The following is a 23,844-nucleotide window of genomic DNA, read 5'->3' on the forward strand; positions in this document are numbered from 1 at the left end:
TTTTTTTTAAATCAACAAAGCATGAGAAGACTTTGGCTTTGGTTTGCTTTGTTTGTTTGTCAATTAGGGTGTGCAGGATGACGACGTGGTCTTTCGTACTGTAATGTGGTAAGAAGGCCATTTGAAGTTTGCTCAGTACATTGTTTTCACTGAGGAAATGTACGAGTCTGCTGTTAATGATCATTTTCCCAAGGTTGTTGACGCAAATTGGGGTCAAATTTGTCTCCACTTTTGTGATTTGGGGTGATCAGTCTTTGGTGCCAGAGCTGAGGGTTAGTTATATAGTTTGAGTATTTGATTTGATTCATAGCAAATTGGAATTTGTGGTCTGTATATTTTATAATTTCATTTAGGATACCATCAACCACACAGGCCTTTTTTGGATTGGAGAGTTTGTATTTTGTTCTGTAGTTCATTCAAAGTAATTGGAGGATGCAGTGGGTTCTGGAGGTCTTTAATAGCTGATTCTAAGATGTGTAATTGATCATGTATTTACTGTTTATTCTTTGTTATAGAGCCAAAAAGATTGGAGAAGTGGTTTATCAGGTTTTTGTATTTATTAGGTTTTTGTATTCTTCATCAACCCATTTGTCATTTTCTTAGGTCATCTTCTTGAAATGTTTTGATTTGATAGGGAAGCTGAGAGGTCAAATATACTGTTTAGGTTTTCTACTGCCAAGTTTACACCTTCACTATTACAGTGAAACCTTTCTCTCTCTCTCTAAATTAAATTAATTTAGCTTTATCTCTCCCGCTCAATTCAATTCAATGGTTTTCTTGGGAAACATATGTTAACAAAGCATGTCTTCTTTAACCTTTCTTTAACTAGGCAAGTCAGTTAATAAGAACACATTCGTATTTACAATGACGGCCTACACCGGCCAAACCCAGACAACGCTGGGCCAATTGTGCACCGCCCTATGGGCCTCCCAATCACTGCCAGTTGTGATGCAGCCTGGATTTGAACCAGGGATTGCAGTGAAGCCTCTTGCACTGAGATGCAGTGTCTTAGACCACTGCGTCACTCGGGAGCAATTTACAAATGTCTTTCTCTCTCTCTTTTGCTCTCTTTCTCATGTATAAATACTCATGGCAGTGTGTTATGGGCGTGGAATGAGGGGGGTGGGGGGGGGGGAGTGAGAGAGAGAGAGAGAGAGATAATGCTGATAATTGCTCCTGTAAGTCGCTTTGGATAAGATCGTCTGCTTGATGTAAATCATGTTGATAAATCTTGTCGGTCCCTGTGGGTATTTAGGCCTGCTTTAAGTTTATTGTCTGTCCCTTCTCCAGAGGTGTGTCTTACCCTGCTTACAGACAGACAGACAGACAGACAGACACCCCGGAACTCAATCGTTGTGTCAGTTGTTGTTGCTTTGTCTGCATTGCAATGCATCATGTCATGTTAGTGTGAGTGGAAGAATACTAGGCTAATAACCTTATGCCCCAACCTCTGCCTGCCTTTCTCTGGAAAGTTTCTAGTCAAAACTACAAATATCGATTACAGTCATGTTGTCTTTAACTCGCCACGTAATCTCTCTCCAAATTCTTCCAGTCTGCCATGCTGCTTCTTGCTGTGTGTGTGTGTGTGTGTGTGTGTGTGTGTGTGTGTGTGTGTGTGTGTGTGTGTGTGTGTGTGTGTGTGTGTGTGTGTGTGTGTGTGTGTGTGTGTGTGTGTGTGTGTGTGTGTGTGTGTGTGTGTGTGTGTGTGTGTCTGTGTCTGTCTGTGCTGCGCTAAATGAGCCAGACAGAGGTATTAATCTGCTCATAAAACCGAGAGGGTGTTTAACGTGGCTGTAAAAATAGAAAGAAGGGATTTAAAAAAGGAAAAGAAGACAGGAGGGCTGGTGATTTATAGAGGAGAGGAGAGGAAGACAGGAGGGCTGGTGATGTATAGAAGAGAGGAAGACAGGAGGGCTGGTGATGTATAGAGGAGAGGAAGACAGGAGGGCTGGTGATGTATAGAGGAGAGGAGAGGAAGACAGGAGGGCTGGTGATGTATAGAGGAGAGGAAGACAGGAGGGCTGGTGATTTATAGAGGAGAGGAGAGGAAGACAGGAGGGCTGGTGATTTACAGAGGAGAGGAAGACAGGAGGGCTGGTGATTTATAGAGGAGAGGAGAGGAAGACAGGAGGGCTGGTGATTTATAGAGGAGAGGAAGACAGGAGGGCTGGTGATTTATAGAGGAGAGGAAGACAGGAGGGCTGGTGATTTATAGAGGAGAGGAAGACAGGAGGGCTGGTGATTTACAGAGGAGAGGAAGACAGGAGGGCTGGTGATTTATAGAGGAGAGGAAGACAGGAGGGCTGGTGATTTATAGAGGAGAGGAAGACAGGAGGGCTGGTGATTTATAGAGGAGAGGAGAGGAGAGGAAGACAGGAGGGCTGGTGATTTATAGAGGAGAGGAAGACAGGAGGGCTGGTGATTTATAGAGGAGAGGAAGACAGGAGGGCTGGCTGGCAGTGGCTTGGGTGGTCAATGTCCTTGATGAGCTTTTTGTCCTTCCTATGGCATCGGGTGCTGTAGGTGTCCAGGTGGGCAGGAAGATTGCCTCCGTTAATGCGTTGGACAGACCTCACTACCCTCTGGAGAGCATTGCAGTTGTGGGTGAACAGGGAGTACAGGAGGGGGCTGAGCACGCACCCTTGTGGGGCCCCAGTGTCGAGGATCAGTGAAGAGGAGGTGTTGTTCCAACCTTCACCACCTGGGGTTGACCCGTCAGGAAGTCCAGGACTCGTGTATGAACCGTTAAACTGGGACTCAACTTTGTCCCTCTAGCGACGTTTAGCCAGCTTGATTGCTTCGTGAAGGTAGTATAACAATGGCCAAGAGTTTTAGCAGGGCAAGTACAACAATCAATAGAATTTCGGGAGCCTTTTCCAATTTGCTTTGTTAAAATCCTCAGCTACAATAAATGCAGCCTAGTCCAGTGAAGTTCTTTGAGGGCCGTCATGGTATCCATTGGGGGGGATATAGACCGTTGTGGCTATTATAGACAACAATTCTCTCTGGAGATGGTACGGTCTGCATTTAATTGTGAGATATTGTAGGTCGGGTGCACAGAAGGACTTGAGTTCCTGTATGTTATCACAGTTACACCATAAGTCGTTAATCATAAAACATATACCTCCACCCTTCTGCTTCCCGGAGAGATGTTTGTTCCTGTCAGCGCGATGTACTGAGAACCCAACTGGCTTTACAGAGTCAGACAGTATATCTCGAGAGAGCCATGTTTCCGTGAAGCAGAGTATATTAAAAGCGTGGGCGAGACATGGGGTGTAGAGAGAGAACTGCCCTGTGTTGGACCAGGACATTTGGGGCATTTTCCAAATGTCACCCTATTCCCTATATAGTGTAACATTTTTAACCAGTGCTATGGTCTAAAGTAGTGCACTATATAGGGAATAGGGCTCTGGTCTAAAGTAGTGCACTATATAGGGAATAGGGCTCTGGTCTAAAGTAGTGCACTATATAGGGAATAGGGCTCTGGTCTAAAGTAGTGCACTATATAGGGAATAGGGCTCTGCTCTAAAGTAGTGCACTATATAGGGTATAGGGTGCCATTTGGGATGTAACCTTGGTTAGTGAATGCTCAATGCTGGCCTTTTGCAGCTTGTCCTGTTCGTCTTTCATCCTTACGCTAACACCATCTGAGGCATCTCTCTCTCTCTCTCAAAATAACACATGCTGTAGTCCCTAGGTTTTTAGGTCTTAACATCCAGCATGCACCAGTGAACGTGTGCTAACAAGATGTCTTCAAGCATCTGTTCTAGAACTCTCTGAACTCTCTAGAACTCTGTGTGTCAGAGAGTTTGATGTCATTCTCTCTCTAACATGTTACTTTAGAGATGTATTAAACCCTCACAGTATTACTGCATGTGAACACTACATTCAAGTTTATATGTTTGATTTTCCTATTTCAATGGAAAGTTATCAAGGTTTACACAAGTCTCATTCAGCAGTCAGGTGTTTGTGGTTAGCTAGGAGGCTAAGCTAATGCAGATATTGTTGTAGAATTTGCTTGGTTAGCACCTCGGGTTGTTTTTAAACTGTCATATCAATGGGTTGTCTCTTAAACTAGGCCTGACAGTCAGATAGAGCCGCCTAGTCTGTCTGTCTGTCTGTCTGTCTGTCTGTCTGTCTGTCTGTCTGTCTGTCTGTCTCTCTGTCTCTCTCTCTCTCTCTCTCTCTCTCTCTCTCTCTCTCTCTCTCCTTTCGCTGTCTCCCAATCTGCCCCCCTCTCTCTGTCCCCCCCCTCTCCCTCTCTCTCTCTCTCTATCTATCTGTCTCTCTCCTTTTGCTGTCTCCCAATCTGCCCCCCTCTCTCTGCCCTCCCCCCCTCTCTATAATAGGCTTTGTTCTGGCCTACAGTTGGATGACGCAATTCCTATTTGAGACAATAGCTTTGGGTTAGAAATGAGTTTGATATTGTATAGGTTCTCTCTAATATATTTCACCCCTAGAACATAGAAATTAAATTAAAGTATTATAATTTGAACCATAATAAAACAAAGCATTCTGTAGCCTATGTATCCATTCTGATGCTGTGTGTATCACTTTACTAGGTGTCCATTCTGATGCTGTGTGTATCACTTTACTAGATGTCCATTCTGACGCTGTGTGTATCACTTTACTAGGTGTCCATTCTGATGCTGTGTGTATCACTTTACTAGGTATCCATTCTGATGCTGTGTGTATCACTTTACTAGGTGTCCATTCTGATGCTGTGTGTATCACTTTACTAGGTGTCCATTCTGATGCTGTGTGTATCACTTTACTAGGTGTCCATTCTGATGCTGTGTGTATCACTTTACTAGGTGTCCATTCTGATGCTGTGTGTATCACTTTACTAGGTGTCCATTCTGATGCTGTGTGTATCACTTTACTAGGCGTCCATTCTGATGCTGTGTGTATCACTTTACTAGGTGTCCATTCTGATGCTGTGTGTATCTCTTTACTAGATGTCCATTCTGATGCTGTGTGTATCACTTTACTAGGTGTCCATTCTGATGCTGTGTGTATCACTTTACTAGGTGTCCATTCTGATGCTGTGCGTATCACCTTTAGCTCTTATTTGACCTCAGCCTCAGGAGACCTCCTCCGCTCTGTCATGTAGACTTTTACCCACTATCTCAGCTAGATATCTCAGCTAGAGATCTCAGCTAGATCTAAACTAGCTTGCCCAGACAATGCACATACTCTAGATTCCAACACACACTCACTGCAACTCAGTCCCCCCATCCTTCTACTCCTACTTCTCTCCCCCTCACCCCCATCCTTCTCCTCCTACCTCTCTCGCCCTCACCCTCATCCTTCTCACCCCCTCTCAACCTTCTCCTCCTCCCCCTCTCCCCCTCACCCCCATCCTCCTAAATCTCAAATAGAGGCCAGAGAATTCCGGTGTGATGATGGTAATTTCGTGCTGGTGTGCGTGTATGAAGTGTATGATCTCTGTGAGACACAGACGCATCATGGGATTTGTAGTAAATGCCAAATGCAGCGTGTGATTGTTAGTTTAGAAACATATGTCATGCTGAACTACATAGTTTAAACCCCCTTCTCTCCTCTCTGTTTCCTGTAGTGCCTGGTAACCTGGGCTGTTTTAAGGACAGTGGTGACCCTCCCACCCTGACAGGGAGCAGTCAGACCTCTAACAAACTCACCGTCCAGAACTGCATCAGCTTCTGCCGTAAACAGAGATACATGGTAAGACAGACAACACTATGGAGATGTATCGACCGTCCCAAATGGCACCTTTATGCCCTACATAGTGCACTCGTTTTAAATCAGATTTGACCATGGTTTCATTCCTGATGGCAAATGGTCATATTGGCAGGGGGGATGCTGTCTTTCTTGTTTTCTAGACCAGTGGTCACCAACATTTTCTGAGTCAAGATCACTTTCTGAGTCAAAATGCTGAGATCTACCGCTCTGATTATTTTATTAACATGACTTAAAAAATGTAAGCAACATTAACCAATTAAAAACAGTACTGTAGCAATGAGAGTTGTTCAGTAACCTATAGGCCCAATACATTATCACCACATACTGGCTTAGCTTGAATTGATCTGTCAATGCATTGTGGTTTGGGTCATTTTTAAATATTATATTTTAACATTTGAGTTGGCTATATGACCACACCGGTAATAGACTCATTGTTTTATTACTTGTGAGGCACAGCTGAGTGAGCAGACATTTAAATAATTAGCTTTTTAAAATTTTGCTGGGCTGATGGTGCCTCCATCTGATGGTCAGTCTCAGCGGAGGGAGAGAGCAGCAGACTGAGGGTCAGTCTCAGCGGAGAGAGAGAGCAGCAGACTGAGGGTCAGTCTCAGCGGAGGGAGAGCAGCAGACTGAGGGTCAGTCTCAGCGGAGAGAGAGAGCAGCAGACTGAGGGTCAGTCTCAGCGGAGGGAGAGAGCAGCAGACTGAGGGTCAGTCTCAGCGGAGAGAGAGAGCAGCAGACTGAGGGTCAGTCTCAGCGGAGAGAGAGCGCAGCAGACTGAGGGTCAGTCTCAGCGGAGAGAGAGAGCAGCAGACTGAGAGTCAGTCTCAGCGGAGGGAGAGAGCAGCAGACTGAGGGTCAGTCTCAGCAGAGGGAGAGAGCGGCAGACTGAGGGTCAGTCTCAGCGGATGGAGAGAGCAGCAGACTGAGGGTCAGTCTCAGCGGAGGGAGAGAGCAGCAGACTGAGGGTCAGTCTCAGTGGAGAGAGAGAGCAGCAGACTGAGGGTCAGTCTCAGCGGAGGGAGAGAGCAGCAGACTGAGGGTCAGTCTCAGCGGAGAGAGAGAGCAGCAGACTGATGGTCAGTCTCAGCGGAGAGAGAGAGCAGCAGACTGATGGTCAATCTCAGCGGAGGGAGAGAGCAGCAGACTGAGGGTCAGTCTCAGCGGAGGGAGAGAGCAGCAGCCTGAGGGTCAGTCTCAGCGGAGGGAGAGAGCAGCAGACTGAGGGTCAGTCTCAGCGGAGGGAGAGAGCAGCAGACTGATGGTCAGTCTCAGTGGAGGGAGAGAGCAGCAGACTGAGGGTCAGTCTCAGCGGAGGGAGAGAGCAGCAGACTGAGGGTCAGTCTCAGCGGAGGGAGAGAGCAGCAGACTGAGGGTCAGTCTCAGCGGAGAGAGAGAGCAGCAGACTGAGGGTCAGTCTCAGTGGAGGGAGAGAGCAGCAGACTGAGGGTCAGTCTCAGCGGAGAGAGAGAGCAGCAGACTGATGGTCAGTCTCAAGGGAGAGAGAGAGCAGCAGACTGATGGTCAGTCTCAGCGGAGGGAGAGAGCAGCAGACTGAGGGTCAGTCTCAGCGGAGAGAGAGAGCAGCAGACTGATGGTCAGTCTCAGCGGAGAGAGAGAGCAGCAGACTGATGGTCAGTCTCAGCGGAGGGAGAGAGCAGCAGACTGAGGGTCCATCTCTCAACGTCCCTCCGCTCTCCCTTTCCTCCACTGACACTGACCAGAAAGGGACACCGTCTTTCAGCTGATGGTGAAACTCGAGTCACACCGCATTATTTCTGTCTCCTGCACAAATTCATGTTGTTACTCTTATGAACAGAGAAAGTGAAATATTCCTCAATATTAAAAAAGTCCCAAGCCGCTACTAATAACAACAACGCCTATAGATACACTTTCCTATTCATTCATTACTGCTGAACTGCTTGTTGTTGCGCTGAGTGGAAATAGGAAGAACGTGCATTTTATGGCTTATAAAAGTGTTGACAGGGCTGAGTAAGAACTTAAACATGAACTCACTCATAAACCAGCATGCATCTCTTTGCTGTATTCGTTGGGTGAGCGTTGAAAATAAATTTAGAAATCTAAATGATTCAATTATTTGTCGTGTCTTTGGCATCATTAAACTGAAGACTGCTATTTGATCAATTCTCAAATCAATTCTCTGTAATTATTATTACGTGATTAAACTAATCATGTAAATGTATTTAACTAGGAAGTCGGGGCATCAATGAAAATCTTCAGATTACAAAGTTATAATTATCCTAATATAATTTAGAGGAATATTTTTATATCTGTTCAATTAGTTCTAATGAATGAATTATTCTTTACCTCACGTTAGTCTCATTCCAAACGTCGTAAATTGTTGATTGTCTGCACGAACCCATTATCTGCACGAAACCAGTCTTCACTATGAATCATCCATACATCAATTGTCTCAATCATTTATTTATTGACTAACTTGTAATTGGTGCATGCTGGTGGAAGGGAAGTCAGGCGCAGGAGAGTGAACTTGGTATTGACGGAGCAGTTTAATAAATGCTAAAAAACTCAGAAAACCAATATATACAAAAATAATATAGAAGGGTACAAAACCCATCGCACACCAGAACATGACTTGCACAAAACATACAACAAACAATCACCGACAAACACATGAGGGGAAACAGAGGGTTAAATACACAACATGTGTATTTGGGATGGGATTGAAACCAGGTGTGATGGAAGACAAGACAAAACCAATGGAAAATGAAAAATGGATCAGCGATGGCTAGAAGGTCGATGATGTCGACCGAACACCGCCTGAACAAGGAGAGGGACCAACTTCGGCCGAAGTCGTGACAGTATCCCCCCCCCCCGACTCGCGGCTCCACCTGTGAGAGGGGATACACATGACTCATGGGAAGTGCAGCATCTACCAGGAGATCTATCGCACAATCGCCCCGTCGATGAGGTGGTAATTGAGTCGCCTTCTTTTTGGAGAAGGCGAGCGCCAAATCGGCTTATTCAGGGAGAATGCGCACGGTGGAGACCTGGTCTGGACTTTCCACCGTAGTAGCACCAACGGAAACCCCTAAACACCTACCTGAGCACTCTCGCGACCACCCCGTGAGAGCCCTCTGTTGCCAAGAAACAGTGGGGTTATGACAAGCTAACCAGGGTAGACCCAGCACCACGGGAAATGCAGGAGAGTCAATAAGGAAGAGACACATTTTCTCCTTGTGACCCCCCTGCGTCACCATGCCCAGAGGAGCGTTGACCTCCCTAATCATCCTTGACCCTAATGGTCGACTATCTAAGGTGTGAACGGGGAAAGGCACATCCACGGGAGCAATTGGGATCCCTAAACTATGGGCTAACTCTCTATTAATGAAATTCCCAGCCGCACCTGAATCGATGAGTGCCTTATGCTGGGAATGCGGGGAAAACTCAGGAAAAGTGAAAAACACAAACATTTGTGCAACAGAGGACTCTGGGTGAGAATGGTGCCGGCTCACCTGGGGAGACGCTAGAGTGTCCTGCCTGCTGCCTCGATTCTTAGAGGAACCAACCCGGCACCGACTGGCAGTGTGGCCTCTGCGGCCACAGATGGTGCACGAGCGGGAACCCCCTCCGGTCTCCCTGCGCACCGCCCCTCCCAGCTCCATGGGCATCGGAGAGGGGGTGCGGGGGATGGAACCACTACACCCCAATCTGAACGTCCGCGAGTAGGACAGGTCCTCCAGCTGGTCAAACGTGAAGGTGGTGTCTCTACAGGCCAGCTCTCGAGTTTGGTGTGGGGGCACAAAATTAATTTATGCACGATGACACACATGATCAGCCATTTTGGGTTCTGTGTTACGCCTCCTACGTTACTACAGACTCTGTCATCAGAGCAGTCTGATTGGCCAGCGGAGGCATAGTGCACTTGATTTCTTCTCCAGGCCCACCGGGAAGGCAGAGTTTGTACCTTCAGACACATGAAAATGAAAGAGTTTGCCTATCCGGCACGCAGGGCAGCTGAATTGGCTGCACCTATCACTAACAGCCCGAGACTAATAAAAAAATAGGAACACAAGGCTTTATCGTTGGGTGTTTTACAGAAATGTTTGGCGATCGACTAGAAATGCCTTGGAGATCGCGATCGACTGGTTGGTGACCGCTGTTCTAGACTCTGTATTTCTGTGTTAATAACCATCCGCACATTTCAAATGAATTCAGTGACGCATCAAATGACGACCCATAACAGACAGCTGATAATATATGGTCTCACATGGTTACACTGGCCTTCTATTGTCTACTGACCATGGTTACACTGGCCTTCTATTGTCTACTGACCATGGTTACACTGGCCTTCTATTGTCTACTGACCATGGTTACACTGGCCTTCTATTGTCTACTGACCATGGTTACACTGGCCTTCTATTGTCTACTGACCATGGTTACACTGGCCTTCTATTGTCTACTGACCATGGTTACACTGGCCTTCTATTGTCTACTGACCATGGTTACACTGGCCTTCTATTGTCTACTGACCATGGTTACACTGGCCTTCTATTGTCTACTGACCATGGTTACACTGGCCTTCTATTGTCTACTGACCATGGTTACACTGGCCTTCTATTGTCTACTGACCATGGTTACACTGGCCTTCTATTGTCTACTGACCATGGTTACACTGGCCTTCTATTATCTACTGACCATGGTTACACTGAACAGTGGCAGGTGTTTGTGTTGTGTGTGAACACATCCGGTTGGACCTGGGTCAGACCCGTCCTTCAGACGCCCTCTGCGCTGATGAGCAGTGACAGTCAGTCCGTGTGTGTGTCTTGTGCGTGCATGTGTGCCTGTCTGTCTGTGTGTGTGTGTGTGTGCCTGTCTGTCTGTCTGTGTGTGTGTGTGTCAGTCCCTCTCCACAGATGACACTGATGTGATGTGATGTAGTATGGTGTGTTGTGATGCAATGTCAACACCCTGAGACCGCCACATCTATATGTCTAAACCAACTACACTAGTCAGTCAGTGAGTCAGTCAGACAGTCAGTGATTGAGAAGCCCCGAGCAAACATTTTCTGCTCGCTAACGCAAAATAATTCACGTTGGGTTTTCATCCGAAGTCGTTTCTCTTTTACCTGATAAATAGGTAATGATGAAGCAGTGATTCATGTCCCACAGCCTTTAGTTTTGGTTCGGTTGGCAGAGTTGGACACACACACACACATAGGATCCTGGCTATATAAATTCCAGTTTCATGAGAACATTTTCAGAATGAGGGAAAGTGATGCCGTACCTTCGTATGAATTCATTTATGGGAAGAAACATTATATAATGGTCCTCTTTTAACGGGAGACACTAGCCGCGTGTGTGTGTGTGTCTGCGTGTGTGTGTGTGTGTGTCTGCATGTGTCTGCGTGTGTGTCTGCGTACACTCTTTGCTGAGCATGACTAGGTTCCATCTGAATTCTGGAAGGAAGTTCAACATGCTTAAAGAGTTTTGACTGTCATCCAAATCCACCCTATTCCCTTTATAGCATACTACTTTTGTCCAGGGCCCTAGGAGAGGAGGGCGCATAGGGAGCAGAGTGCCATTTGGAACCCACCCTGTAATTCTTTCTCTTATTCTAATGCAGCCCAGCGCAGCACGGCTTTAGGAAATGTTTGCTGTGTTTGACTAAGAGATGAAGGTTAAACGGTCTGAGGGCCATGCTATTTCATGCTATTTAGCCCTCTGATGTTTAGATGGTACTCAAAGAGTCACCTTGCATCCCAGATAACACTCCATTCCCTATGCAATGCATTACCTTTGACCGATAAGGCTCTGGTCAAAAGTAGTGCACTATGTAGGAAATAGATTGGGTGCCTTTTGGGACATATCCAAAGTGAGTGACTGTTTCTGTTTGTCTCGAAGCTCTGAACTAAACCAGCCCACATTATTATCATCAAATGCTTAACATTAGATGGTACTATAACTGTGATCATGTGCCATATCTGTCTTGCTCCGGATTATCTGCTATACAGGCTTTATAGAGTAATTGGATTCACGTTACATTTCTGTTGGCACTAGTATCACTCCATAAGTGTTGGTCTATGGAGGTTCAGGCTCCCCTCTAAAATCTGGTTCCTCTTAAGTTTCTTCATTTCCTTTTTTCTCTCATCCAAATGATTATTTCTTTCTCAGTGCTTTGTCAAGGGGAAAGCCTGACCCTCTTGTGAAGCGTTACACAAGTGCTAAACAAATAAAGTTAGATTTGAAATTCTAATCTGTTGATTGATTTGCATTTCTCTCTCTGTTCCAAAGCTTGCCGGGATGGAGTCGGGTTATGCCTGTTTCTGTGGCAACGACCTGGACCTGCGTCGCCATGGCCAGGCGCCCAGCATGGAATGCAACCACGTGTGTTTCGGTGACCACACCCAGCCTTGTGGGGGAGATGGATGGGTCATCGTCTTCGACAGTGAGTAGGACATCATTTGCTTCGGTCTGTGTAGATGTTTGACAGTGAGTAGGTCATTTGCCCTGGTCTGGTCCTCTACACATGATCTAAACCAACTATAACTTCCCACCGGTGCTTCTATGGTGCTCAAAATAGTTATATGGTGCTTCACCTAATGTGTACAAAGTGGAGTATTTTCTGGTGCATGGAGAAATAAAACTGTATTTTCAAAAGATGACATTCCAGTAAACTGACATGTCAATACTCCACCCACCATTGAATAGATGATCTCAGAACCAACGTTGAAAAGAAATCAGATAATCCAATATGGAGGGATCGCACCACCACTCTCAAAACGTACTTATTAGAACGGTCATGTGAAGAGAATGTTATATCTCTCCCTTTGTTGTCAAAAACAGTTTGCTGATTTTGGCTGAACAATACATGCTACATTTCTGTTTAATAGGCTACACAAGCATCCGGTTTATGGCAAACAACTGCTAGATAATGGGAGACAGCTGGGAGGCAGCTGAACATGATTACAATAATGATCAAATGTGTCTTGCACAATCCAGTCTCATCCACTATGTGTTGAAAACTCTTCATTCCACTCTGAATCATTTTTAAAATTGAACCTTTATTTAACTAGGCAAGTGAAGAACAAATTATTATTTACAAAGATGGCCCAGGAACAGTGGGTTAACTGCCTTGTTCAGGGGCAGAATGACAGATTTTTACCTTGTCAGCTCAGGAATTTGATCTTGCAACCTTTCGGTTACAAGTCCAACACTCTAACCACTAGGCTACATACCGCCCCACTAGGCTAACTCACTAGGCTACCTGCCACCCCATCATTGAGAGAGTCTGTTGTATGTGGTTTCTATAATAACTCTGACAACATATGAGTCTCTGGGGTGAGTTGTACGACAGGGTTTAGTTCACATATGAGTCACTAGGGGGAGTTGTACAACAAGGTTTAGTTTACATATGAGTCACTAGGGGGAGTTGTACAACAAGGTTTAGTTTACATATGAGTCACTAGGGGGAGTTGTACAACAAGGTTTAGTTTACATATGAGTCACTAGGGGGAGTTGTACAACAAGGTTTAGTTTACATATGAGTCACTAGGGGGAGTTGTACAACAAGGTTTAGTTTACATATGAGTAACTAGGGGGAGTTGTACGACAAGGTTTAGTTTACATATGAGTCACTAGGGGGAGTTGTACAACAAGGTTTAGTTTACATATGAGTCACTAGGGGGAGTTGTACAACAAGGTTTAGTTTACATATGAGTCACTAGGGGGAGTTGTACGACAAGGTTTAGTTTACATATGAGTCACTAGGGGGAGTTGTACGACAGGGATTAGTTTAGTTGAGTAGGATCTCCATTAGATACTGCACTTGCAGCAGCTACTCTACCTGGGGTCCACACAAAACATCAAATACACAACAGAACAGCTATAGGTTATAACAACATAAACAAACACGCCTGTCTGAAAGACTTACAAACTTTGCACAATGCAAACGTCAATAATGAAACCGTTATTAAGTCAACTGTTTTCCGACTGTTTAACTCCAGCTCGAGTGGGGGCATGCGGGGGTAACTACTCTGCGCCCTCTGGGGTGGTCTACTCCCCTGACTTCCCTGATAAGTACGGGGCCGGAAGGGTTTGCTACTGGACTGTCCAGGTACGTCTTGGATCTTTACTCATTTACTGTTATGGCCCTCCTACCTCCTCTCTCCTATCTCCTCTCTCCTCTCTCCTACCTCCTCTCTCCTCTCTCCTACCTCCTCTCTCCTATCTCCTCTCTTCTACCTCCTCTCTCCTACCTTCCCTCTCCTACCTCCTCTCTCCTACCTCTACCTCTCCTACCTCCTCTCTCCTACCTCTACCTCTCCTACCTCTACCTCTCCTACCTCCTCTCTCCTACCTCTACCTCTCCTACCTCCTCTCTCCTACCTCTACCTCTCCTACCTCCTCTTTCCTACCTCCTCTCTCCTACCTCTACCTCTCCTACCTCCTCTCTCCTACCTCCTCTCTCCTACCTCTACCTCTCCTACCTCCTCTCTCCTACCTCTACCTCTACCTCTCCTACCTCCTCTCTCCTACCTCCTCTCTCCTACCTCCTCTCTCATACCTCCTCTCTCCTACCTCTACCTCTCCTACCTCCTCTCTCCTACCTCTACCTCTCCTACCTCTACCTCTCCTACCTCCTCTCTCCTACCTCTACCTCTCCTACCTCTACCTCTCCTACCTCCTCTCTCCTACCTCTACCTCTCCTACCTCCTCTCTCCTACCTCCTCTCTCCTACCCAATATCCCAGTCCTTTAGTTTGCTGTTCGTTTTTTTCTTTCAGTTTCTTGCCTATTGTAAATTATATTTGGGTTTCAGACAAGCTATATATAACGATATAACTCTGTATTAATATTATATATGGTTTCTATATGTCTAATTATTATTATTAGGTCCCTGGAGCCTCCGTGATCCTGTTTAACTTCACCTTCTTTGACATCTCGGACCAGACAGACATGGTTGAACTGCTGGACGGCTACACCAACCAGGTTACATGTTATTACCCTCCTTTTTATTATCTCCAAAAGTATTTATTTATCTCCATTAGTCATTGTATTTATGTATTTGTGCTGTGAAGTACGTTGTATTGCTTCCTTGTATGACATGTGCTATACGTTACAGAATACAGTTTGATTGGTTGATTGATTAATCAGGTGGTGGCGAGGTTTGACGGTCGTACCCCTCCCCGGGAGCTGGTCAATGTCACTGGAGACTATGTTATCCTCTACTTCTACTCAGACCGAACCAACCAGGCACAGGGCTTCGCTGTCACGTATCAAGGTGGGTTCTCTCTCTCTCTCACACTCTCACACACACACACACACTCACACACACACACACACACACACACACACACACACACACACACACACACACACACACACACACACACACACACACACACACACACACACACACACACACACACACACACACACACAGACCAAACCAACCAGACACAGGGTTTGCTGTCCCATATCAAGGTAAGAGACACTTAGACATGCTGTAGCAGGGGACTTTTACTAGTAAAATCAACAGGGTGACGTTCTATTCAAACTCCCTGTCAGAGTAGATTGAAGGTATTGTTCTCAAATCTGGTCATTAACATGATATCACCCACACAGCGGTTGTTTGGAGGTTGTTTGGAGGTTGTTTGGAGGTTGTCTAAACAATTGTAACAAGTTGTTCAAAAAAATAGTAAGTTTTTATAGTAGCTAGGATAGCAGAGGAGATAATCATTTCCAGACCTCTCTCTCTCTGAATGATTTCAGTCCCAGCAGCACACCGACTGGACCACATAAAGACACACACAGAGAACCACATGAAGAAATTAATTTCTCATTTCTCTCCGGTAGTTATAATGTGAACAGGTGCAGGCTGACATCCTGGTATCCTGGGTACCATGGCAGGGTTTTGCATAGCAACCACGCCACCCGCCCGAACATCCGCCTGCCTGCCCGCACACCACACACACCACGCACACACACACACACACACACACAAACCACGCACACACACACACACACACACACACACACACACACACACACACACACACACACACACACACACACACACACACACACACACACACACACACACACACACAAACCACGCACACACACACACACACACACACACACACACACACACACACACACACACACACACACACACACACACAGCGAGAGGTAGAGGGAGGACAGGCACCTTTTCTCTTCTCACTAGCCTCACAGCGGCAGGTGATATTGGTGTTGCATATTTAAATGTTTAGTTTTTCTAGGAACACGTACTAATTCGCAGGGTGCATGTTGTTGCATAGCAAGCATTGCTTCTATCTAGACATGCTGTTATTGTGCATTCATTAATGATGCTGGTATATCTGTGTATTTTATCAACACATTATCTTTATTCTCCTCTCAATCTCAACCCACGTTTTTATCGCACTTTATCATAATAGCATCAAAGTATTTACAGATAAATAGAAATTCTCTGTTTAGACCAAACTGTTGTAAACATCCACTATTGTTTCAGGTCCATTACTTTAAGGAAAGCAGCTCTCAGCACTACTCTCTCTGAGTTAGTTGATATGGTTGACATTATAGCGAAGAGCCTAGAGGGCTATAAATCACATACACAACCAACCACACACAACCACCCACACACACAACCACCCACACACAACAACCCATACAGAGAGAGAGAGCTACAGAGAGCGAGAGAGAGCTACAGAGAGAGATACACAATCCCCATACTTTAACGATGTCAGCTTCTCCATCCTGAAGGGGGAGATCAACTATTTCCAGACCCAGGGACATGTACTAGTCTGTGGTGACCTAAATGCCAGAACTGGACAATAACCTAACACCCTCAGCACACAGGGGGACAAACACCTGCCTGGAGGTGACAGTATTCCCTCCCAAATATGCCCTCTTAGACGCAACTATGACAACATAACCAACAAAAACGGGTCACAACTCCGGCAGCTCTGTCACGCGCTGGGTCTGTGCATAGTCAATGGTAGGCTTCGAGGAGACTCTTACGGTAGGTACATCTACAGCTCATCCCTTGGTAGTAGTACTGTACATTACTTTATCACTGACCTCAGCCCAGAGTATCTCAGAGCGTTCACAGTCAGACCACTAATACCCCTATCAGGTCACAGAAAAAACAGTCTATCTGAACAGAGCAATACTCACGAGACTTCAAAGCCAAAAGAACTGCACAATATTAAGAAATGCTATAGATGGAAGGAAAGTAGTGCAGAAACCTACCAAAAAACAATGACACAACAATGAATTCAATCCCTTTCAGACAACTTCCTGGACAAAACATTTCACTGTAATAGTGAAGGTGCAAACGTGTCAGTAGAAAGCCAAAACAATATATTTCACCTATCCGCTTCCCTATCAAATCTTTTTTTTCAAACAGACAACCGAAGAAAATGAACAACAATGAGAAATGGTTTGATGAAGAATGCAAAAACCTAAGAAAGAAATTGAGAAACCTATCCAACCAAAAACATAGAGACCCAGAAAACCTAAGTCTGTGACTTCACTATGGTGAATCACTAAAACAATACAGAAATACACTACGGAAAAAGAAGGAACAGCACGTCAGCAATCAGCTCAATGTAATTGAAGAATCCATAGAATCGAATCACTTCTGGGAAATTTGGAAAACACTAAACAAACAACAACACGGAGAGTTATCTATCCAAAACGGAGATGCGTGGATAACCCACTTCTCCAATCTTTTTGTCTCTATAACAAAGAATAAACTGCAAAAACATATACATGATGTAATACAAATCTTAGAATCAACTATTAAAGACTACCAGAACCCACTGGATTCTCCAATTACATTGAATGAACTACAGGACAAAATACAAACCCTCCAACCCAAAGGCCTGTGGTGTTGATGGTATCCTACATAAAATGATAAAATACACAGACCACGCATTTTTATTGGCTATACTTAAACTCTTTAACATCATCCTCAGCTCTGTCATCTACCCCAATATTTGGAACCAAGGACTGATCACCCCAATCCACAAAAGTGGAGACAAATTTGATCCCAATAACTACCGTGGGATATGCGTCAACAGCAGCCGTGGGAAAATCCTCTGCATTATTATTAACAGCAGACTTGTACATTTCCACAGTGAAACAATGTACTGAGCAAATGTCAAATTGTAGTTTTACCAAATGACCATACAACAGACCACGTATTCACCCTGCACACCCTAATTGACAAATAAACAAAACAAAATAAAGGCAAAGTATTTTCATGCTTTGTTGACTTAAAAATGGAATGAGGGTTTGCTATACAAATTGATGGAAAGTGGTATTGGGGGAAAAAACATACAACATTATAAAATCCATGTACACAAACAACAAGAGTGCAGTTAAAATTGGCAAAAAAACATATTTCTTTCCACAGGACTGTGGGGTGAGACAGGGGTGCTGCTTAAGCCCCACCCTCTTCAACATATATATCAACAAATTGGCAAGGGCACTAGAACAGTCTGCAGCTCTCGGCCTCACTCTATTAGAATCTGAAGTCAAATGTCTACCGTTTGCTGATGATCTGTCCCCAACCAAGGAGGGCCTACAGTAGCACCTAGATATTCTTCACAGATTTGGTCAGATCTGGACCCTGACAGTAAATCTCATTAAGACAAAAAATAATGTTTTTCCAAAAAAGGTACAGTTGACAGAATTCAGTAGACATTTCCCCAGTATACAATGTAAAACACCAGATAATGCAAGCAGAGTAGAATTAGGCAATTTCCCGCTAATGATCAAATTCCAGAAAAGAGACGTTAGATTCTACAACCACCTAAAAGGAAGCGATTCCCAAACCTTCCATAACAAAGCCATCACCTACAGAGAGATGAACCTGGAGAAGATTCCCCTAAGAAAGCTGGTCCTGGGGCTCTGTTCACAAACACACCCTACAGAGCCCCAGGACAGCAGCACATTTAGACCCAACCAAATTGTGAGAAAATGAGAAGATAATTACTTGACATATTGGAAAGAATTATCCAAAAATAGAGCAAACTAGAATGCTATTTGGCCCTAAACTGAGAGTACACAGTGGCAGAATACCTGACCACTGTGACTGACCCAACAGTAATGAAAGCTTTGACTATGTACAGATTCAGTGAGCATAGCCTTGCTATTGAGAAAAGTCTCCAAAGGCAGACCTAGCTCTCAAGAGAAGACAGGCTATGTGCTCACTGCCCACAAAATGACATGGAAACTGAGCTGCACTTCCTAACTTCCTGCCAAATGTATGACCATATTATAGACACATATTTCCCTCAGATTACACAGACCCACAAATAATTCAAAAACAAACCCAATTTTGATAAACTCCCATATCTATTGGGTGAAATACAACAGTGTACCATCACAGCAGCAAGATTTGTGACCTGTTGCCACAAGAAAAGTGAAGAACAAACACCATTGTAAATACAACCCACATTTATTTATTTTCCCTTTTGTACTTTAACTATTTGCACATCATTACAACACTGTTTATAGACATAATATGACATTTGACATGTCTTTATTATTTTGGAACTTTTGTGAGTGTAATGTTTACTGTTCACTTTTTATTGTTTACTTCACTTTTCTTTGTCCATTTCACTTACTTTTGTAATGTAAACATGTGTTTCCCATGCCAATAAAGCCCCTTGAATTGAATTGAAAGAGAGAGAGAGAGAGAGCTACAGAGAAAGAGAGAGAGAGCTACACAGAGAGAAACAGAGAGAGATATAGAAAGAGAGAGACTCCCCTTGAGGCTAAGATGGATTGATGTAAATTCCAAACAGTATGTTACCACAGCGGCAGCACAGCATTCTGTTGGGTGGAGACAACTCAAACTATTTGTTTACTTCTGGTAAAGATTCAGTCAGGTCACCAGTCATGGTAGAGATAAGGAATGAGATTAACTTCCAGCATGTTTTGTCATCTCATAAGGATATATAATATTTTCCTGATTTAGACCATCCATGTCTTGACTTTTAGTATTTTTAAGACATGAAGAAAACCAAGTGTTCCTGGTTTGGGGACAAACGCAGCAGCAGCCACAGGTAGACACATGGACACATTCTGATGTGTGTTGTTGTTATTGTTGGTGTTTCAGCTCTGAGAGGGTCCAGGCCTATGGATGAAGAAGAGGAGGAGGAGGAAGAGGACACCAGTACGGTGGAGCCTCAGCTGGGAGGAGTAACGGAGAAAACTAATGGTCGCTCCTCACAAATCCTCTACGTGATAACATCCAGTCCTGGTAAACCGGACCACAACATGCCAGGTCAGTGGGTCGGACCCAACGGTACGAACGGATACACCTCTAGTATGTAGACATCATCATCTCTCTCCATCCTTCCCTCCGTCTCTCTCTCACCATACCTTTCTCTCTGATAGGGGTTGGTACTATTTCTACTAAGGAGGCTTCTGTCACAGGGCTGTACATTAACAAAGGGCATAGGTAATGCCTAGTAAATCATTTTAGATTTAACAGAAGGCTTTCTCCTATAGGGTTCCTTTTTATAGCTACCTGGTCTCACTATGTTTTCATGACATGTGCATGGATGTATTTAACAAGTTATTGTTCACCATGCACATCATGTGTTATGAAGAAGGTGTGAGACCTGGGCCAAATACTGTCAGATATATAACGCTGATGTAATAACGTGTGTACTAATATTTTGCCCTCAGAATATGTTCTGATAAAGGTCTTTGGGGTAACGTGTGCTGGCAGTACAAGCATTATAGTACTGTACAAACTCATATGGTCTAGATCTGCCAAACTATTTTTGTTTTATAGCCCCCTTGTATATCTTTCTGATCTGAGGGCCTATAAAATGCCTCCAGATTCTCTAGAAGTGCTAACTGGTATGTATTCCTCTGAAGTGTCTGAGGTAAATTCTATGTTTGTGTGTTGCCAGAGTGGACCATCTACACTCTGGCTGCTCTCCTGACTCTGACAGTCATTGTCATGGTGACCAAACTACTGCTTCATGTCACAGTCAAGTAAGTATCACATTTCCTGTTGTTCACTGTAACTTATGAACAATAAAGTTGTCAAGTGGTATTGTACTAAAACCTCAGAGTGTAACAGAAGTATAGTTGATGCCAAGTGATGTCTTTTTAAGGTTGTAAGAGCCACAAGCTAATGGAATGTATAACCTAATGTTACTATTCTCTGTGCGATGTCTCTGTGTCTCTCTTTCTCTCCTTCGCCCTCCTTCCCTCCCATTACCTTTTCCCTCTCTCCTCCTCTCCCCCTCTTCTCTTCCAGATCTCCCAACATCCCGACCATCAGTGGTTCAGAGAGCTGCAGCGGTCAGAGTTCTGGGTCTGAGCCCTGGATCATCCTTTACCAGCCCTCCACCATCTCTCTTTTCAAGAAAAAGCTAAAGAACCACCACGGAGACCTCAGCCCTCTGGTGGGCAACTAGGGAACTGCAGTCTGGTATACTACCGCCATCACTACTGAACCCTGTACCAGGGCCTACCGTACCAGAGCTAGCAACAGAGCTGGCCGCCCCAAATCAATGAGACTCCATGGGGCACTGAGCTACAAAGCTAACATGCTAACTAATGACTGATTCACTGACTCACTGAGAGACTACTACCAAAATGGCCCAGACATGGCTGTCTGTGTCTGCTGTGTACAAGGCAGGAGAGGAGAGGAGATGTACAAACAGCTCAAGGTGGACATTTTACTGCACGGCACTCATATTCTTGGGGTTCTACTTCCATTGTCTCTCCATGGATGTCTGATAGATTATTGAAGTCCTCCTCTAAAGACAGGGGTTGGCTGGGGCCAAATCAGATTCCAGTTTCCACAGGACTCCTCCAGAATGCAGGTCTTCCATTGCAACTGTTTCCAAGTGGGGCACAAAATGACAGACTACGCATCTCTCCTCATTTAATAATCTGCGAACAACAAAGGGAGCCATGCATATTCCCTGTCAGTGACTGTGACTGGTGTCTCACATAGAAAAAGGGGGTTGAATCCTGATCGTTATCAAGGGACGAGGACATCAACCTCGTCATATTACGGTACATGTAACTCTGACTCAGTTATGTAAGTACAATTAATACCACTATGGACAATCGGCAGTTATTCAACCACCACAGCCAGCTAAGCCTGAAAGGGACCCCCTTTCCTCTCGGACAGCAATGAGTTACCTGTAATTATGGTGTGTTATGTAGGCCAGAGTTTGGTATAGAGAGAGAGAAGAGAGGTGATTTACCTGCTCTGTCTGGAGCGAGGAGGATAGATAGCATGAGTAAGTCCTGAAGAAAGAACTCATCTAAAAAAAGACATGAATACAGAGAGAAAAAAACAACGCTTCCACACTCTCTCTCTCTCTGCCACACTGCCTCTGGAGGGAACCGTGTCAGAAGTCTCTCCAATGACGGGGTGGATGGAGGAGGAGAGGGAAGGAAGGAAGGAAACAGAAGGAGAAGAAAGGTAGAAGAGGGTCGGGTGTAATTTAACAACTGCTGTTTTAAGGTCCCGAACAGTCATACGGATTCCCATGTAAAATAGCCTTTTGAGTGATTAAATATTAATATCACCCATAATATCGGTGGGGGATTGAAACGCTTGGCTAACTACGAGGAAGTTTTGAACGCCTAACGCCTAAACACAACTTGAATACAGTGAGCAGTGTTGCAGTAAAATCATCTCAAGATAATTTGGTGAAACACAAAACAACATTGACGTTGCATCAATTCTGTATATGTTTTGTACATCTCCCATTTGGCATATCTCTTGTGATGCGATCCACAGCAGAACTGACAGATGTGTTGACATGACAACTACATCAGAGTTTTGAGCGTTCCATGCTGGCTGAAAACCTACCTAGCCAGTAACTAGCTAACACCAGACACAGATGATACAGATGACATAGTTATAGTTATCATAACATAGTTATCTTTTCCATAGATGAATAGGGTAGACTTTTAATTCTATTTGCTGACACCCTACAGTCAAAGTTTGGCACCAGTAGAGTAGCTATCTAGCTATATAAACAACGCCCCTCCAAACACACTTTCTCCGATGTTGGTTACAAGGTGGTACTTATTTAAATTAGGTAAGGGAACGCTATGTTACCATTGGTGTATTAAAATGACTGAGTTAGGGTGATGTCAACCTTTCCCCTTCATAACCTCACCTCCTTTATCCAAGTGTTTGTCATGGGGGGTGGGGGGTAACCTTGACCAGTAACCTTATGATCAAACTTAACCAATGTAGAAGTCATTTTTCATACTTTGGTCATCATACTTAGATCTGGTTTCATCCACTTTTCATCCAATTTTATGAAAAGCATGATTTTGACCTTTAAAATAGTTTTTGAAATGCTCATAGGTTCTCTCTCTCTTGTCCACTCAGCTGTTGGTTCTGATCTGGTTTGACTGGCTATTGACTGGCTATGTCCCAAATAGCCGATAGGGTTCTGGTCAGACGTAGTGCATTATATAGGGAGTAGGGTGACATTAGGAACACACACTGTGTTTAAGCCTTAAGTATCTTCTACAAGCCTGCTACTGTAGGCTTCTCTCCTCTCCTCTCCTCTCCTCTCCTCTCCTCTCCTCTCCTCTCCTCTCCTCTCCTCTCCTCTCCTCTCCTCTCCTCTCCTCTCCTCTCCTCTCCTCTCTCCTCTCCTCTCCTCTCCTCTCCTCTCCTCTCCTCTCCTCTCCTCTCCTCTCCCCCTCCTCCCTGTGTTTCTATTAGTTGGGAACCTTGTCCACCCTATAACAGACTACGTCACCCTATAACAGACTGTCACTCTATACCAGACTATGTCACTGTATAACAGACTATGTCAAAGAGAATTATAGTAGAATGGGTGAGACTTTGAAAATAAACATTTGCTTAATTTTTTCCCCACTTTTATTTTCTATGTGGTCTTGTGTCCTCTTGGACATTACTGAACATATTGTTCTCCTTACGTTGCCACTTGATTACAAGGAGGGGGTAAATCCTGTTGTATGTTGTGTAATTCAATGTGACATATGTCCTGCTATTTCAAAGCGATGGTGAAATCCATCACTCGTTTGTGTACTTACTCATGAACTGCAACTTAGCTGGGAGGCTGGAGGGCCCCCCCCCCCCCCCC

The 23,844-nt window shown here is 44.6% G+C and overlaps 1 protein-coding gene across 2 annotated transcripts in view; it reads left to right on the forward strand.

Annotated features, from left to right (window-relative positions):
• Window positions 1-23,610, forward strand: part of LOC109896195 (kremen protein 1) — a 93,150-nt gene extending 69,540 nt beyond the window's left edge. Inside the window, exons 4-11 of one of the 2 annotated variants that reach the window (XM_031829671.1) lie at window positions 5,579-5,703; window positions 11,994-12,147; window positions 13,706-13,815; window positions 14,594-14,689; window positions 14,855-14,981; window positions 19,854-20,063; window positions 20,659-20,743; window positions 21,012-23,610. In XM_031829671.1, the coding sequence (XP_031685531.1) occupies window positions 5,579-5,703; window positions 11,994-12,147; window positions 13,706-13,815; window positions 14,594-14,689; window positions 14,855-14,981; window positions 19,854-20,063; window positions 20,659-20,743; window positions 21,012-21,171 (1,067 nt within the window). In that variant the 3' untranslated portion in view covers window positions 21,172-23,610. The remainder of the gene's footprint in view (window positions 1-5,578; window positions 5,704-11,993; window positions 12,148-13,705; window positions 13,816-14,593; window positions 14,690-14,854; window positions 14,982-19,853; window positions 20,064-20,658; window positions 20,744-21,011) is intronic. The other variant, XM_031829672.1, reaches the window with a different exon arrangement.
• The last annotated feature ends 234 nt before the right edge of the window (window positions 23,611-23,844 follow it).

The sequence above is a fragment of the Oncorhynchus kisutch genome, linkage group LG8 (genome assembly GCF_002021735.2).
Source record: "Oncorhynchus kisutch isolate 150728-3 linkage group LG8, Okis_V2, whole genome shotgun sequence".
NCBI lineage: Eukaryota > Metazoa > Chordata > Actinopteri > Salmoniformes > Salmonidae > Oncorhynchus > Oncorhynchus kisutch.